Below are 14,470 nucleotides of genomic sequence, written 5' to 3'. Positions count from 1 at the left end.
CTTACTTACCCCTAAAATTCTATTGGTTCCCTGAGCTCACTCCTGATTGGTTCATTACCCTAATTTCTGATTGGTCCATTTGTAGTACTTTATTTGCATGGAGCTCACTCCTGATTGGTTATCTCTCTCCCTTCTGATTGGTCCAGTTCTACAAAGCTTGTTCCTAATTAGTCAACTTTCATTATACCTCATTTGCATACGATTTTGCAAAGTGTAAACTGGCAGCCTATAAAAGACTGTGTAAACCTATAGACAGGGTGTGGAACTTGGGAGTGTTGATTCTTCTGGGCCCACTGGTGTAATAAACCTGAGTTCTCCAACTCGGAGTGCTGCTTGGTCTCTATCCCAGATCCAGGTTGCTGTCACAACTGAGCGGTGACACCAAGCTGTAACACTGAGCTACAACACTGAGGTGTAACACGTTTTTTCTGCAACACTGGTGCTCCAGCTCTGCCCAGTGAGGCTCCACAGAGGCCTTGTGGCCGCCGCTGACCCAGGTGGCTATGCCCCGCTACCCCGTGGGATCAGGGGAGGAGGGAAGGTTCCAGAACAGGTGCAGCAGTGCCAGGCAACCCCGTTGGTTGTGAGTCCCCGGGGCCTCAGGACTCCAGCTGGGGCTGCTTTTTGGTTCTCGGCTCCCAGAACTGGCAGCCTTCAGGAGGTGCAGTTAACTAGATCCTCTGCCTGGAACGCATCCTGAGAGGGACAGGGCTGGGCCGGGGGAGGATGCCCAGACCACCGGTTTGGGGCTTTAATCCAAGGCCCATACTAGGTTCCCTGTGTCACTCAGCAGAATGACAAGACTCTTTGTCCCCTTAATTCCTGAGTTGATAGTGACCTTGGAAATTATTTCCAGGACTTCTGTGCCAACGAATCACAAGCTCTCATGTGAATTTGCTCCAGGGGCTGAAATCCCCACTTCTGCGGGGGATGGAGAACTCCCTTTGGCTTCAGAAGACTCCATCCCACACGTGCATTCCTCCAGTCATGGACAACTAGGGGGTGGAATGACCACAGAGAGGGCCCCCTGGGAAGGGGCAGGCAGCTGAGGGCCCACACTTACAGGTGCTGCTTCTCCCGGGAGAAGGGGTAGGAGAGCCTCTTGGTGGTCTGGGGTCTGTGCTCTGCCACCCTGGGCTGGATGGGGTCCGTGATCTTCTGGAGCACAGAGTTGATCTTTTTCAGGAGGCCACGCGTCTCGTTGATGTGATACAGCTGCAGACAAGACGGGGCCGGGGGATGCACGTCATCGGCTGAGCCGCAGCCCTGGGGATCTCCTCTGACACGGTCAGAGAACCAGCCCACCCCATGGACACGGCACGTCCTGGGAGCGGCCACAACGCCCCCTCCGTGCCTGGGTTTCCAGAAAGCTCAGAGTTTCAGGAGATCCCAGCCAGAAAGGCAACTATTGTACAGTCCAGAGAACTTCCCTAAACTTTACTTCTGTTTAAAAAGAGGTAATGCCTAGGGTTGGGGTGGGTCTGAGCAGCCGGGAGCTGACTTCCTGCCCAGAACAGCCTCACCCCTCCGGCTCTCCTCTCCGCGTGGTAAAGGAGACCCCCAACGTCTCGCTAAGCTCAGGCAGAAACACTGTCAGACCGCTTCTCAGCCTGAAGTTTTCAGAGATTAAGAAGCAGCAGCCCAGCAAGCTAGGAAGCGTAATTAAAATGGGTCTGATGAATGCACGGAAATACTGAGTATGAAAAGCCAGAGCAGGAAGCTTCACCGTGTCTGTGTTTAGGAGATGGTCCTGGGCCCCTCTGTTTGGGCCCCTCTGTGGGGCTGGGTAACACTCTCTGCCCTCAGGACACTGGGGCCCTCCTGCCCTCCTGGGGTGGGGGCCGAGGATCAGACTTTCATAACAATTCAGACCCTCCTGACGTTTTCCCGCTGGGTGTCTGCAAAACCCAGACCCAGGGACCATCTGGGGTAGACACCAGCACCAACCTTCTTTGTCGGCATCTTCAGTTTCAAAAACTCAGCCTCCCTGCACAGCACATTCCAAGGTGCGTGGATCTTTACAAATCCAACCCCATGAATTTTCGTCTGGAAAGAGGAGAGAAGTCCTTTGTCAGTGAGCAGGTGCGTGGGGCTGAAAACCACTCTCACCTTTGGGGACAGCAGCCGGCCATCACCTCCTGGCTCCTCTGATGTGCTGAGGCACCACTGGGATCCCCTCCTTCCGGACGGCACGGGGAAGCTCGGGGGTGAGTGGGCTCCCCCAGTCTTGTAGGACTGATGCAGAGCCAGGGAGGGGCGGGCCTGGAGGGAGGCCCAGACTCCACAAGGCCTGGGAAGTTCTCAAGGGGGTTAGTCGAGGGTCCCTAAAGCAGCCTGGGCCACAAAAGCCCTTTCATGATAGAGAGCCCAGGCAGGCCCTTCAGCCGAGTGGGTGTACTCGGGACCCGTCAGGCAGGGGTGAGGAGGTGATGGTAAAGATGGTCCCCTCTGGGCGTCTCCGTGGGGTCAGGACACACCTCTGCCTGCACGCAGCCCATCCCCTGGGTTCCCTGCTCTGCACTGCCTTCTCCTAATGTGAGCCGGCTCGACGGCAGGCCCATGTTCAGGTCCAGCTCCCCCGCTGAACTGTCATGACATTGGACGAGTCACTTCTCTCTGGTCCGGCATGTCTGATTGACAGGATTGAGCAGCTGAGGGTCACTGAGTGCTGCCCACCCAGGGGCAGCACAAGCCAAGAGCTTCGAGGGAATGGACTCCAGTTAGCTTGAGGGAAAGGCAGGACCACTGGCCCCTTCATGGATGGGAACAGTGAGGCTTGGCAAGATGAAGTCACTGCCTGGGTTCCTCAGAAAATTAAAACTAGAGCTACCATATATGATCCAGCCATCCCATGTCTGGGTATTTAGCCAAAGGAAATGAAATCAGGATCTTGGAGAGATGTCTGCTCCCCCAGGTTTACTGCAATGTTATTCACAATAGCCAAGATACAGACACAGCCTAACGGTCCCTCGACAGACGACCAGATCAAGACTGTGGTAGATATGCACAGTGGAATATTACTCAGCCACAAAAAGGAGGGAATCCTGCCACTTGTGACAACATGGATGAACCTGGAGGATGTTATGCTAAATGAAACGAGTCAAACAGAGAGGGGCAAGTATCGTATGGTATCACATATATAGAACAACAACTGAAAAAGCTGATTTCATAGAAACAGAGAGGGGGAGGGTATAGCTCAGTGGCAGAGCCTGCACTTAGCATGCACAAGGTCCTGGGTTCAGTCCCCTGTACCCCCGTTACAAAATAAATCAATAAAAAAACTTAATTATGTCCCCCACCAAAGCAAACACACAAACATAGAAACAGAGTAGAATGGTGGTTGCTAGGGGCTGGGGGCTGGGAGTGGGGAGACATCGGTCAGAGGTACCAACTTTCAGTTGAAGGATTTAGTTTTGAGGATGTGACGAACAGCATGTGACTGCAGTTAATGATACGACATTGTATACTCGGAAGGTGGTGAGCGATCTTAAGCGTTCCACACACACACACACACACACACACACACACACACACACACACAGGTTAACTGTGTGTGGTGATGGATGTGTTAATTATCTTGATCTGGGTAATTATTCCACGATGTCTATGTTTACCGAGTCATCACAGTGCAGACTTTAAACATACACAATTATATGTGTCAATTACTCCTCGTTGAAGCTGGGGTGGAAAGTCAGGGCCCGGCAGGCAGCGTGCAGCCGGCAGGTGTGGGAGCCGGTGTTCACACGCAGGCTGTGCCGCCCTGAGTCCACACTGCTAATCGTGGGTGAGATCCGACAAGACCCAACAACTCTACTTTTCTATTTCTTTGTCTCCCCTGCAGTTCAAGTTTCAGAGACCCCCTTCATCTATGAATGGCATTAAGGCGCCAATAGCACGTTCCCCCACCGAAGGCATGTGTAACCCCAGCAGCCTCCCCCATCACCCCGAGATAACTGGGGTGTCCCGTCGTAACAAAAAGCAAAGAAACATGATGTTCTCCGAGACAGAGGGGCTCCAAGGCAGTGGGGTCTGTGGTCCACCAGGCTTCTCAAGGGCACCCCAGGGGCTTGGAGCCCACGCTGGGCCCCCAGGTGGAGGCCCCACCTCATTTTTCCACAACTCTGGGGGTCCTGGCAGAAGGGAACCAGGCCAAGGAAGGGAGGTGTGGCTGACACCCGTTTCAGCTCCTGGGGACCCCAGGTGTCCCGGGTTTGTGGCCACACCACCCCAACCTCTGCCTCCATCTGCACACGCCTACTCCCCTGTGTGGCTCTGGGTTTCCAGTCTCCCCCTCCCTTCTCTTCTAAGGACACCTGTCATTGGATTTTAGGGTCCACATTAATCCAGGATGATCTCATCCAGAGATCAGTACCTTACATCTGCAAAGACCTTCTTCTGAATAAGGTCACGCGCAGGTTCCAGGAGCCGCACGATGCTCGTCATGAAATGGCACGTGAGAGCACCGCGGGGCTTGGTGCAGGGGGCTTATTTAAGCGGTTGGAGGCGTCAAAAAAGCAGGGGTCCAAGAGAGGCTGCTTCAAGGAGACAGCCAGGACCAGGGCGCTCAGGCACAGGGACCGGATGGGCAAGACTCAGAGGTGTGCTGGTGTAGGGCACACCTCTGGGGAACCTGGAGCCTGACTTGACGGTCCAGGGTTGGGGGACGCAGTGCATGGGCTTGGGATCGGGTGCATCTCAGCGTGGACTAGAGCGGGCAGCCCTGGGGGCTTGGGCAAGGGGAGTCCAGATCCTCCCACTGCCCCCAAGGGGCAGGTAGGGTGGCCACCGGGGGAAGCCATGAATTGGGTGGCCTGGGTTGGAGTCCTGGCCCGCACCTTTGTTATCTCTGGCAAGTGACTCCACCTCTCTGAGCCTCCCTCTTCCTCATCTGCAGATCTTTGCAATACAAAGTCACAGTTGGGGGAATCCCTGGTGCTGCTAGCGTCCCTGCCGGGCCCCCTGGCTGGCGGGAGATTCCAGTGCAGGAGAGGCTACCCCGCCTCTCCCCGCCCCAGGCAGCGGAGATCACATCTGCGCGGACTCCTTTGGCCAAGAAGCTTAAAGCCCTCTGCAGCCCCAGGAAGCCCTTGGGGCACTGAGATCAAACAGAAGTCAGTGCTGCCTCCAGTCCTGGTGACTTGTGGGCATGGGGCCAGCCTGTGGGGACCCCTGAGCAGGAAGAAAGGACCATGGGCAGCCCTGTGCAGCCGAACTCATCTTTCCTGTTACAGTTTAGGTTTATTCTGGTGCACAGGGCTCACCCACACGCAAAGACCCAAAATACATTCTTCTGAGTCAATGGAGATTCTCCCGACGGTGGTCAGGGACCAGGGCTGAGCCGGCCTCCCTGGGAAAACACATTCCGCTGTTGACGTGAGCAGCGGGGTCCCTCCCAGGAAAACATCTGGCAGCACTGGAGGAAGGGGTCGTGGGACCGGTTTGACAAGGACACATTTGTGATGTTTTAAACCTTGGTGCCTGGCCTGGCGGCAGCCGGAAGAAACCAGGAGATGCCGGGTCCCCTCCCCCAGCCGATGCCCCGGAGCAGTGGGTTGCCTCCGACTCTGGTCCCTTGTGTGGGAAATCTGGAGGCCACAGAACTGTCGGGGCTGCGAGCCACAGCGTGGGCGTAGGGAGGGCCAGGCCAAGGGCTCTGGGAGGGGCAGGATCGGGGCCCCCAGAATGCTGGCCACCAGGGGAGCAGGGTCGGGCCAAGGTTGCTCCCTCAGCATGAACTAAATGGGGTTAAACCTCCACTCCCAGCCCCACTCGCAAAAATGGAGCCCTCACCACAGCTGCTCTTGGCATTTTCCTTTTCTGAGGAAGAAAATCACAAACAAAACAAGCACCGACATCCCCACGGGGCACTCGCGGCACGCGAGGATCCTGGGAACCCCTCCCCGCCACGGCCACCTGAGCCTGCTCGTGCTAAGTCACAGGTGGACCGTGGCTTCCAGTGCGCGCTCACGGCCACCCACCCTGTTTGAAGCGTGGGCTTGGAGATTGCTGGAAGGCTGGCATCAGCAAGGCTGAGCATGGGCTCTCCCTGGATGCCCTCAGCACCCAGAGGGCTCCTGGGCAGAGTATCTCCCCAGCCCACCGTGATCCGCGGAGCTGTCGCCCGCCCTGGAGAGCAGCTGTACTGAAATCAGGGTATTAGGGATCCTGAGTGCTTAGGCCTGGGGTCACGGGCCACAAGGAGGGTTTCCCCTGACTGTGTCCTCACGGTGCACAGCCTGCTCCTGGTGACTCCTGCCTGACCATGGGCCAGGGCTGAGCTGCACACACAGGATGCTGCTCCTATGAAGCATAGGAAGACGGTTCCTGGCCACAGCTGGGCACAGGAAGCCCTGGAGCCCAGGTGGGAGACCTGGGCTGAGCCCTTGACCACCACAGGGGCCTGGTCAACCTCCCCCTCCCTCTGCCCTCTGCGTCCTCAGCCCCAGTGAGGACACCACTGTCCCTGGATAGCCTCACAGCACCCAGGGCTGCCCTCTGGGGGGGTTCGTGTTCTCTTCCTCGAATGAGTTTTCTAGGCACATGACATCTGGGGCCACCTCCCAGGTCAGTCCCTTACGACCAGGCTCGTTTTTGGCGGTGTTGGCACCGGCACGGAGGTGAGCTGGAATGCTGGTTCTGGGGCCGGATCTGTTTGGCTGACCAATGTGTCCCTGGGATGGAGAGAGCACCTGGCACAGAGTAGGTGCTCAATATTTGCTGAGTGGGCCATAAAGAGAGGGCAGTCCCTGCTGATCACCTACTGTGCGCAGCCAGGGATGCTCCCGTGCGCCTCTCCCCAACCACTGGCGGGTATTCTTTGTGCGGACACATGTGGACAAGGGTGCAGGCCGGGAGCGTTCCCCGGGGCTGACCCTGACGGGCTCACACCCACCCTCCACCCGGTCGGCTCCCAGAAGGGACGGGAATGCGCTCAGCCGCAGGGCGTGGGTCTGCAGGGAGAGGTCGCCCGCTGACTGGCATTTCCCACGGCGTGGTTACTGCTGACCACATCTGCACTGCCCAGGAGGAGTGGCTTCCGGTCCCTCGGGCACGATCACGTGATGCGCCGGGGCCACCAGGCCTTCCCCACCATCCTAGACATGGTACACTCGCCTCCTGTGAGCCAGGACCCAGAATGTGGTCTCCATGGGAGGCGAGGAGGCGGGATTGGTGGGGGCAGCTTCACCTCCAGTCCTCGGGACGGGGTCTGGACCCCAGGGCCTGGCTTGTTGAAGGAATAAATGGTAAGTTTTCATTCACAGTCCTGCTTCTATGACCGGCGGGGAGATTACTCACCCTCCCACAGAAAACAAAAAATGCTGGACAAAAAAATAAATAAAATAAATGTCATGGCCTTAGAGTTGCTGAAGAGCTGAGAAGGCCAGAGGAGTGACCATGCTGTCCCCGGGGCTTCTACTGATGCAGTCACGTGGGCTGGAGGGGAGACGGAGGTTTCCGCCCCAGGCCCACCCAAGATGGGGAGTCTAAGAGAGGAGCCCCAATGAGCCAGGCCCCCTCGAGATGACACTCTCAGACAAAGGGCTCCCTCCTCCAACCCCGGGAGTTGCAAGGAAGGCAGTCCTGGTACCGAGCTGAGCGGGAGAAGGAGGGATGGGAACCACCCCAAGAAGTTCTGGTCCCAAAGGCCATGGCCCCAGAAGGTCCAGGCACCTCAGCCCGTGACCTCGGTTCAGAGTGGTTCTATCTGTAATGGCCTCAAGATGTGTGATGAATGCAAGTGCCAAAGACAAGGGCACCTTCCTTCCCGACTTGAGTGCCCACCACGGGCTATGTCAGGGTGGTGGCCAGTGGGCAAGAGTGCAGGCCCACCAGGACAGGAGACAGCTGGAGGGGAACCATCAGAAGGGACTCCCTCAGCCTGGGACTCTCAAAGGATCAGATAGCTACCACGTCAGCTATGCTCACCTCGTCCAGAGAAACCAACCTCAAGACAGAAAGGTTCTGCAAAGGACAGGAAACTATTAAAAATGGACACAGCCAACTTGGACCAGAGCCAAACTGAACTTCCCGAAATAAAAGACTATCATGACGAGAACTGGAAATTCAACAGACACGTTTGAAGACACCTGATGTCTCCAGGGAAAGGGAGACACGTAGGGGTGGAGCAGCGGGGTCCTCTCCAGGAGGGAAAAAAACAACCCAGATCTGTAGCTGAGCATTTGCCGATTTCCCTGGCGTCACTACTCCCACCACCGCCTAGGTCAAGCTCCCAAAGGGTTAACACCGGCAGGCAGGATCCCTGATGAGGCAGAGAGAGCTGACTCGGGCCCACCGCCGGCCTAGAGACACAAGCGGATGTCAGAACTGCAGCCAGCGGGACGCAGATTTCAGCCCAACCGCCTGGGACCCAGGCAGAGCTGTCTTTGGGGGACTTTAAAGATGTGACTTAATAAAAAACGTCCAGAATTCACTTTATGACAAGTGTGCTTCCACAAAACCAACACAGGCCCAAAGGAAGTCTGCTGGGGTGTATAAAATTCCAGCCCTTAAGACTCAAGAGACATAAGATCTTCAGGGCCAAAGAAATGAATGTGTAATGGTGGAATTATGAATGAAGAAATGACAGCTTCAGGACCAGACTAGAGGCCCCTAACATCCTATTGTGGGAGAGGCCCATGGTGGCGGTGCTAAGCCTCGGGGTGGGAATGGGGGGCTGCAGACCATATGGTTCAGGGCAAAGCACACGAGGTTAGGAGCCAGGACCCGGCTTCAAGTGCTCGCCTTGCCCCTCAGCCTTGGGGGTCTTGGTCTCCTTCCTCCTTCCTTACAGACCCTTGGTTCCTCCCTCTGTAAAGGGATCTGATTCCTGTGCCGCCGATGGGTTAGGGCGGTGGGTTAGGGCACGCACACGGGGTTGGGTGGGGGCTTGCTTCCAAACTGACAAGTCCCTGGCCTCAGGTGGAAACTGCAAGGGCCACGTCCCCCTCCCTGCCCACCACTCCAGGAGGAAGGAAGTGCCCTCATCTCCATTCTACAGACAGGGAAACTGACGTCCAGAGAGGGGAAGCCACTTGCCCGAGGCTGCTCAGCTAGGAAGTGGCTGGGCAGGGACCAACCCTCACCGGGAGCTCGGAGGCCGCATCCTCGCCGCCTGACTGCACGTCCCAGTGCGGAAGCAGCACCCATCCTCCCGCAGTCAGCTCCTCACCGGCTTTTCCAAAACAACATCCACAAAGATGGGAAACAGATGCGGCCAAGACCGACACCGGCCCTGAGGACCGCGGAGAAGCAGCGGCCCGCCAGCCCGGGGCGCCGAGAGGAGCCCCTGGCTGTGCCATGAGAGCACACTGACTTTACGGGGTTCCTGTGTCTGCGGCCTTAATAACGCTGCCAAAGCCGGGTCAGGTTCAACTTCAGGGCAGCGCGGGCCTCGGACACCCCCAGCGCACAGCCCGGACTTCAGTGTGTGGCCTTCTTGGCGTGACCATTGGACATAAATAACGTCCAGGCTTGGAGGCCAGACCTGAAAAATGCTGATGGGTTTTAGTTGCAAGGGAACATTTTGGCCACAAACTGCTCTTGTCAGTTTAATGGGAACCCTGGATGCTGACCCCAGGGCTGCTGGAGGTGGCGGGGAGGGGAGGGAGAGGCTCTCCCTGAGAAGGAAGGCCTGGGCCTCCTGCCTCAGTGACCTTTCTCCTCCTCATTTCCTACTATGCATGCTGTCCCGGGGGGGTCTCTGACGTGGGACCCTCTTGGACCCTCACATGTGAAGCCGACTCCAGGGGCCATCCTCCGGATCAAGGCGCCAGACCCCATCGTGACACCCAGGGCCCCTCTCTGGCTGGAGTCTGGGGAAGCAATTTTCAACCTGAGTTCCCCTGAGCCCACAGTGCCCAGGGAGGCTGGGGTGCAATGAGGGACCCGTGGTCAGAGCCTGTCGGCCAGTTTCAACCTCTATCCGTCCTATGTGAGCACCTTTCTTCCAGACCCTCTCCACGGGCTCTCAGCCCAGGGTACCCAGTGTGGAGGGTCTCTGTCTGGGGTGACCTCTGGGGCACTGAACAGTGGATCAGGGGCTTTTGCGGGGACACTAGGGGTCCTTCCCAGGGGATGTTTCTGATGGCTCATGGGGGAACAGGTCAGCACACGCCTCGCACCTCAAAGCATGGTCCAGCGCCAGCAGGTTCCTGTGCTCTGGGAGCAGGTTAGAAAGGCAAGGGCGGGGCCGCCCAGACCTGCGGGGCCCCAGACTGCATCTGGACGGGACCCGGGGCTCCTGTGTGCATCCCAGGCCCTGCCCTGAGGCGACCAGGCCAAGGCTTGGGCTCCCCTGGGCCACACCACCTGCCCTGCTCTGCCCTCCAACCAGAAGCCATGGCCCCCCTAGCTGTACCCCTAGGGTCCCTGAGCCACCCTGCTCCTGAGATAACCCCCGTGTGTGGAGTCTCAGCTTGTAGTGGGGTGAATAGTGCTCCCCAAAGAGATGTCCACATCCTTACTCTGGTGTCTGTGAATGGGACCTTACTTGGGAACAGTCTTTGCAGAAGAAATCAAGATAAGGTTATGCCGGGTTAGGGCGGGTCTTAAACAGAATGACTGGTGTCCTTACAAGAAGAGGGGAGGCACGTGGAGGCACACGGAGGAGCAGGCCGAGTAAGGATGAGGCAGAGGCGGGAGGGATGTGGCCGCTGCCCAGGAGTGCCTGGGGCCCCCAGGGCTGGAAGAAGTGTGGGGGACCCTCCCCTAGAGCCTTGGGAGGCAGCATGGCCCTGCTGACAGCTTGATTTTGGACTCCAGGCCCCCAGAACTGGGAGAGAATCAATTTGTGTTGTTGGCAGCCCCCCAGTCTGTGGTCATTTATGCCGGCGGCCCCAGGACACTCACTGTTACGTGTCCCCAAGAGCTGCCCCCCCTGTGCCCTCGGCCAGGCTGGTCTTCCACTAGCCATCATGGGATGTCTTCACGACAGGAAACCTCCTGACTCGGGAGAAAGGCTCGCCCTGCACACAGGGGCCCGCTCTGCCCAGGAGCGGTCCAGCCTCACACATTCGCCGGCCCCCGGGGGAACACAGGCAGGTCGTGTACCTCTGGGCCGCCGGTGAGCGCAGGCAGCTCAAAGGGGCTCTCCTGCGCCCGGAGGCCTTGTTTATCTTCCCTTCATTTCTCTCGCCCCCTCTTTCCTTTTGCTCCTGCTAACTGAAAATCGGCACTTGCCATCTGCCTCTGCTTGGATTAAATCACAAGCCGCTGCGGCCACTGACCCCCAGCCTGCGCTCCTGGGGAGGAGCGCAGGCTGGGGGTCAGGAATGAGGCGCCCTGTGCTCTGGGACAACGGGCCGAATAGGCCTTCAGATAGTTAGGCATTTTCAGGAGATTTTATGACCCCAATTCTTGCATCTCCTCATATCTAGAAAAGCACTAAAACTTACATTAATGGTGACATCTGCTCCTTGTGACCAGCAGCAGCCTTCTGCCTACGTGTGTGCTCGGCTGCACGTGCCCCCTTCGCTGAAATCACATGTAATGCTGAGTGCTCCCCCTGCCTCTCAGGAACAGCTCCTCAGAGCTCTCTGGGAGGCTGTCTCCGGGGCTACAGTCCTCATCTTGCCCCCAAACACAGCTTAATCCACAGCTCTCACGTTGTGTGATTATATTTCAGTCAACACTCCCATCCAGCCTTTAAAGGAGGCTCTCAATATCGGCCCGCCGGGGACATTGGTGATGTCTGGGGACATTTTTGGCTGCATTTTGGGGATGCGGTTAACATCAAAGTCGGCAGTGCTGAAGTTCAGAGACTCTGCTCTAGAGCAACGAATCTTCACCTTTTAGGGATTGCTGAGTGTTTGCCTATTTGATGGGATTCCATGGACTTCTCTCTCCAGGTAAAAGCACAGAAGCCCCAAATTGTGCTTCAAAGTGCGTAAGGTTGCAGGACTGGGCTCTCTCAGGTGATCTTGTTCCCCAAACTGCAAACCCTTTCATGCCTTGTAACCCGAGCACCTCTCCCCTCCCCTCCCCGGGAGTGAGTCATTGGCCAAGCGTCTCTCCCCGGAAAGAAACAGGCAGCGGTCCTCCTGCTAATCTCGCTGGCAGGGGCCCGCACACACCCGCTGGCCTGGCCCCACACCCCAGCAGGCCTCTGAAGAGACTCGGGCCTCCGAGGAGCGGGTGGAAGCGCCTGGCCGCCGTGGACGGAGCTCTCCCAGCAGCCCTGGCCTGGGTCATCTCGAGGGGCGTTCAGGAACCCGGGGCCCGGGGTGCGCGGTGGTGCTCTGAGGCTCCAGCTGGAGGTCGGCTGCTTTGAACCCCTGAGCTGTCTAGTCTATGCCAGAGCAACGTCTCCGTTAAAAAAAAGGCCCAGTCAGCTGCTGGGAAGGCTTTTAAGCTGGAGAGCCAAACAGTGGACGAAATTTTGGGTCACTGTGATCTAGTGACTTACAATAAGAAATACATATATATATATTTTCTATTAAAGTTTGTGTTTTTCCCGGTGGAGGTACCGGGATTAAGCCCAGGACCTCGTGCATGCTGAGCATGCAGAGAAATGTATTTCTGGTCTCTGTCTTCTAGTCCTGGGACAGAGCTCCTAAAACTCTAGGAATTTCCTAAGTGAGGATGGCGAGAAAGGTGCCTCTTGTTATGTGAGTGAGGTGACCTTTTGGAAAGTACCTCCTTTCCAAAGGAATTGGGGCTGGTTGCCAGGGGAACCAACCACACGACTAGAGGGTGGAACTTCCAGTCCCACCTGAGATGTCTGGGTTGGGGAGAAGGGCTGCAGGTTGAACCAATCACCGATAGCCAATGATTTAATCAGATGTGCCCGCGTAATAAATCCTCCATAAAGACCCAAAAGAACAGGGTCTGGAGAGCTTATGGGTCAGCGAACATGGCAGATTTGGGGGGACTGGTGCTCAGAGGGGACCTGGGAGCTCCGCACCCACTCCCTACACCTTGCCCTGAGCATCTCTTCCATCTGAGTGTTCCTGAGTTACATACTTTCATAATAAACCAGATGATCTAGTAAGTACCATGTTTCTCTGAGTTCTGTGAGCCGCTCTAGCAAACTAATCGAACCCCAAACGGTTGAAACCTCTGAACGGTAGCCAGCGGGTCAGAAGCACACTGGGGCTCACAAATGCTGGCTGAAGGGGCTGGGGCGCCTGTCGGCCTGAGCCCTACCCTGTGCCGTCTGGTCCAGATACTTAGTGGTCAAAGTGAGTGAAGCTGAAGAGCACCCAGCTGGTGTCCGAGGATGGCTAGGGGGTGGGGGGAACCACCCACACACGTTGGAACTGGGTGCAGAATCCTCGCTGCTTATCTGGACAACTCGACCTTCTCTGGTGACAGTGACCAATGTCTCTATGTTTACATTTTATTTCAAAGCCATGATAGAGAAAACGAAGGTTTTAAAAGGACACTACGTACGTGGCATGTGACTGGACTTGGAAAGGCCCTTCTCTCTCCTCTGTGAGCTCTGCTTTTCCATTTCCACATGAACAATAATACGTGATCGAATATTAACACCAGCCAGTAAGAAGTTCCTGAGCGTCAGATTCGGGGTGAAGCGCTTCACAATAACCCAGTGATGTAAATACTGCCGTTATCTCGTTTGACACATGGGGAAACTGAGGCCTAAGCAGCCCAGGAAGGCTTGCAAAGGCCCGGTGGAGGGCCTGGGGTCTGGCCGGGATCAGTGTGAATTTCCAGACCTCGGGGAGGTGGTGGTCCTTGCAAACGTGAGCTTTGAAGGTTGCACACAGGGAAGAGTAGCAGGGACAGAGGGTAAATCCCTTGCTGAACAGACAAGGCACACGGAGCACAGAGCCCAGGTCACAGCTCGTTGGGGAGGTCTCTGCCTCCCAGCACCCCTAGGCTCGCCTGTCTCTGACGGATGACTTGCATAGTAGCCATATTTTTCAGACTAACAGCTGCGGGGCTGGCCTGGCGGGACTGCGAAAAGTCAGTGAGAATTGACTGCTCTCTTTTGAGTGGAACCGGCTCAGGTCTAAGACAAAGAGAGACAGAAAACTGCGAAGGACCAGCACACCCCTGCCTGCAGCTGCCGCCCTCCGTGTCAGGCATATGGGCTCTCTGCACCCTTGTCAGGAACCATCTTGGCTTCCTGACAGTCACAACCTTTAAGGCCCCTCATGCCCTGGCCACTCCAGCGGGAACCAACCCTACAGCAGAACTCACCAACGCCCGCCAGGCCGCCGCAGCCCCGCAGGTGCACACCACCCAGAGGGATGGTCCCTGCCGAGCACAGGGCCCCTCGACCCCCAGGGCAAGGCAGAAAGAGGCCTGCTGATTTTCAAGGGAAGTCACATCAGCTTGTGACACAGTGTTCACGTGGGCTCCCTAACTGACTCGCTTTCTCATCTAAGTCCCCCAGACCTGCCTCATCTCTGGACTCGAAGCGCTCGTTACTTAAGGACACAGCGCTTCTCACTGAGGAAACGGCAGACGGACGCTAACATCTGTCGTGAACTTGACTGTGGACTCACGG

At 56.8% G+C, this 14,470-nt stretch overlaps 1 protein-coding gene across 1 annotated transcript in view; it reads right to left on the bottom strand.

Moving 5' to 3' along the window:
- Positions 1-14,470, bottom strand: part of ANO1 (anoctamin 1) — a 79,969-nt gene that overhangs the window by 56,606 nt on the left and 8,893 nt on the right. The window contains 2 exon segments of the mRNA XM_032490077.1: positions 1,064-1,215; positions 1,948-2,046. Coding sequence (XP_032345968.1) covers positions 1,064-1,215; positions 1,948-2,046 — 251 coding nt within the window.

Source organism: Camelus ferus, chromosome 10, assembly GCF_009834535.1.
Source record: "Camelus ferus isolate YT-003-E chromosome 10, BCGSAC_Cfer_1.0, whole genome shotgun sequence".
Lineage (NCBI taxonomy): Eukaryota > Metazoa > Chordata > Mammalia > Artiodactyla > Camelidae > Camelus > Camelus ferus.
Note: the sequence above shows the minus strand (reverse complement) of the source record. Positions and strands in the feature narration are given on the sequence as shown.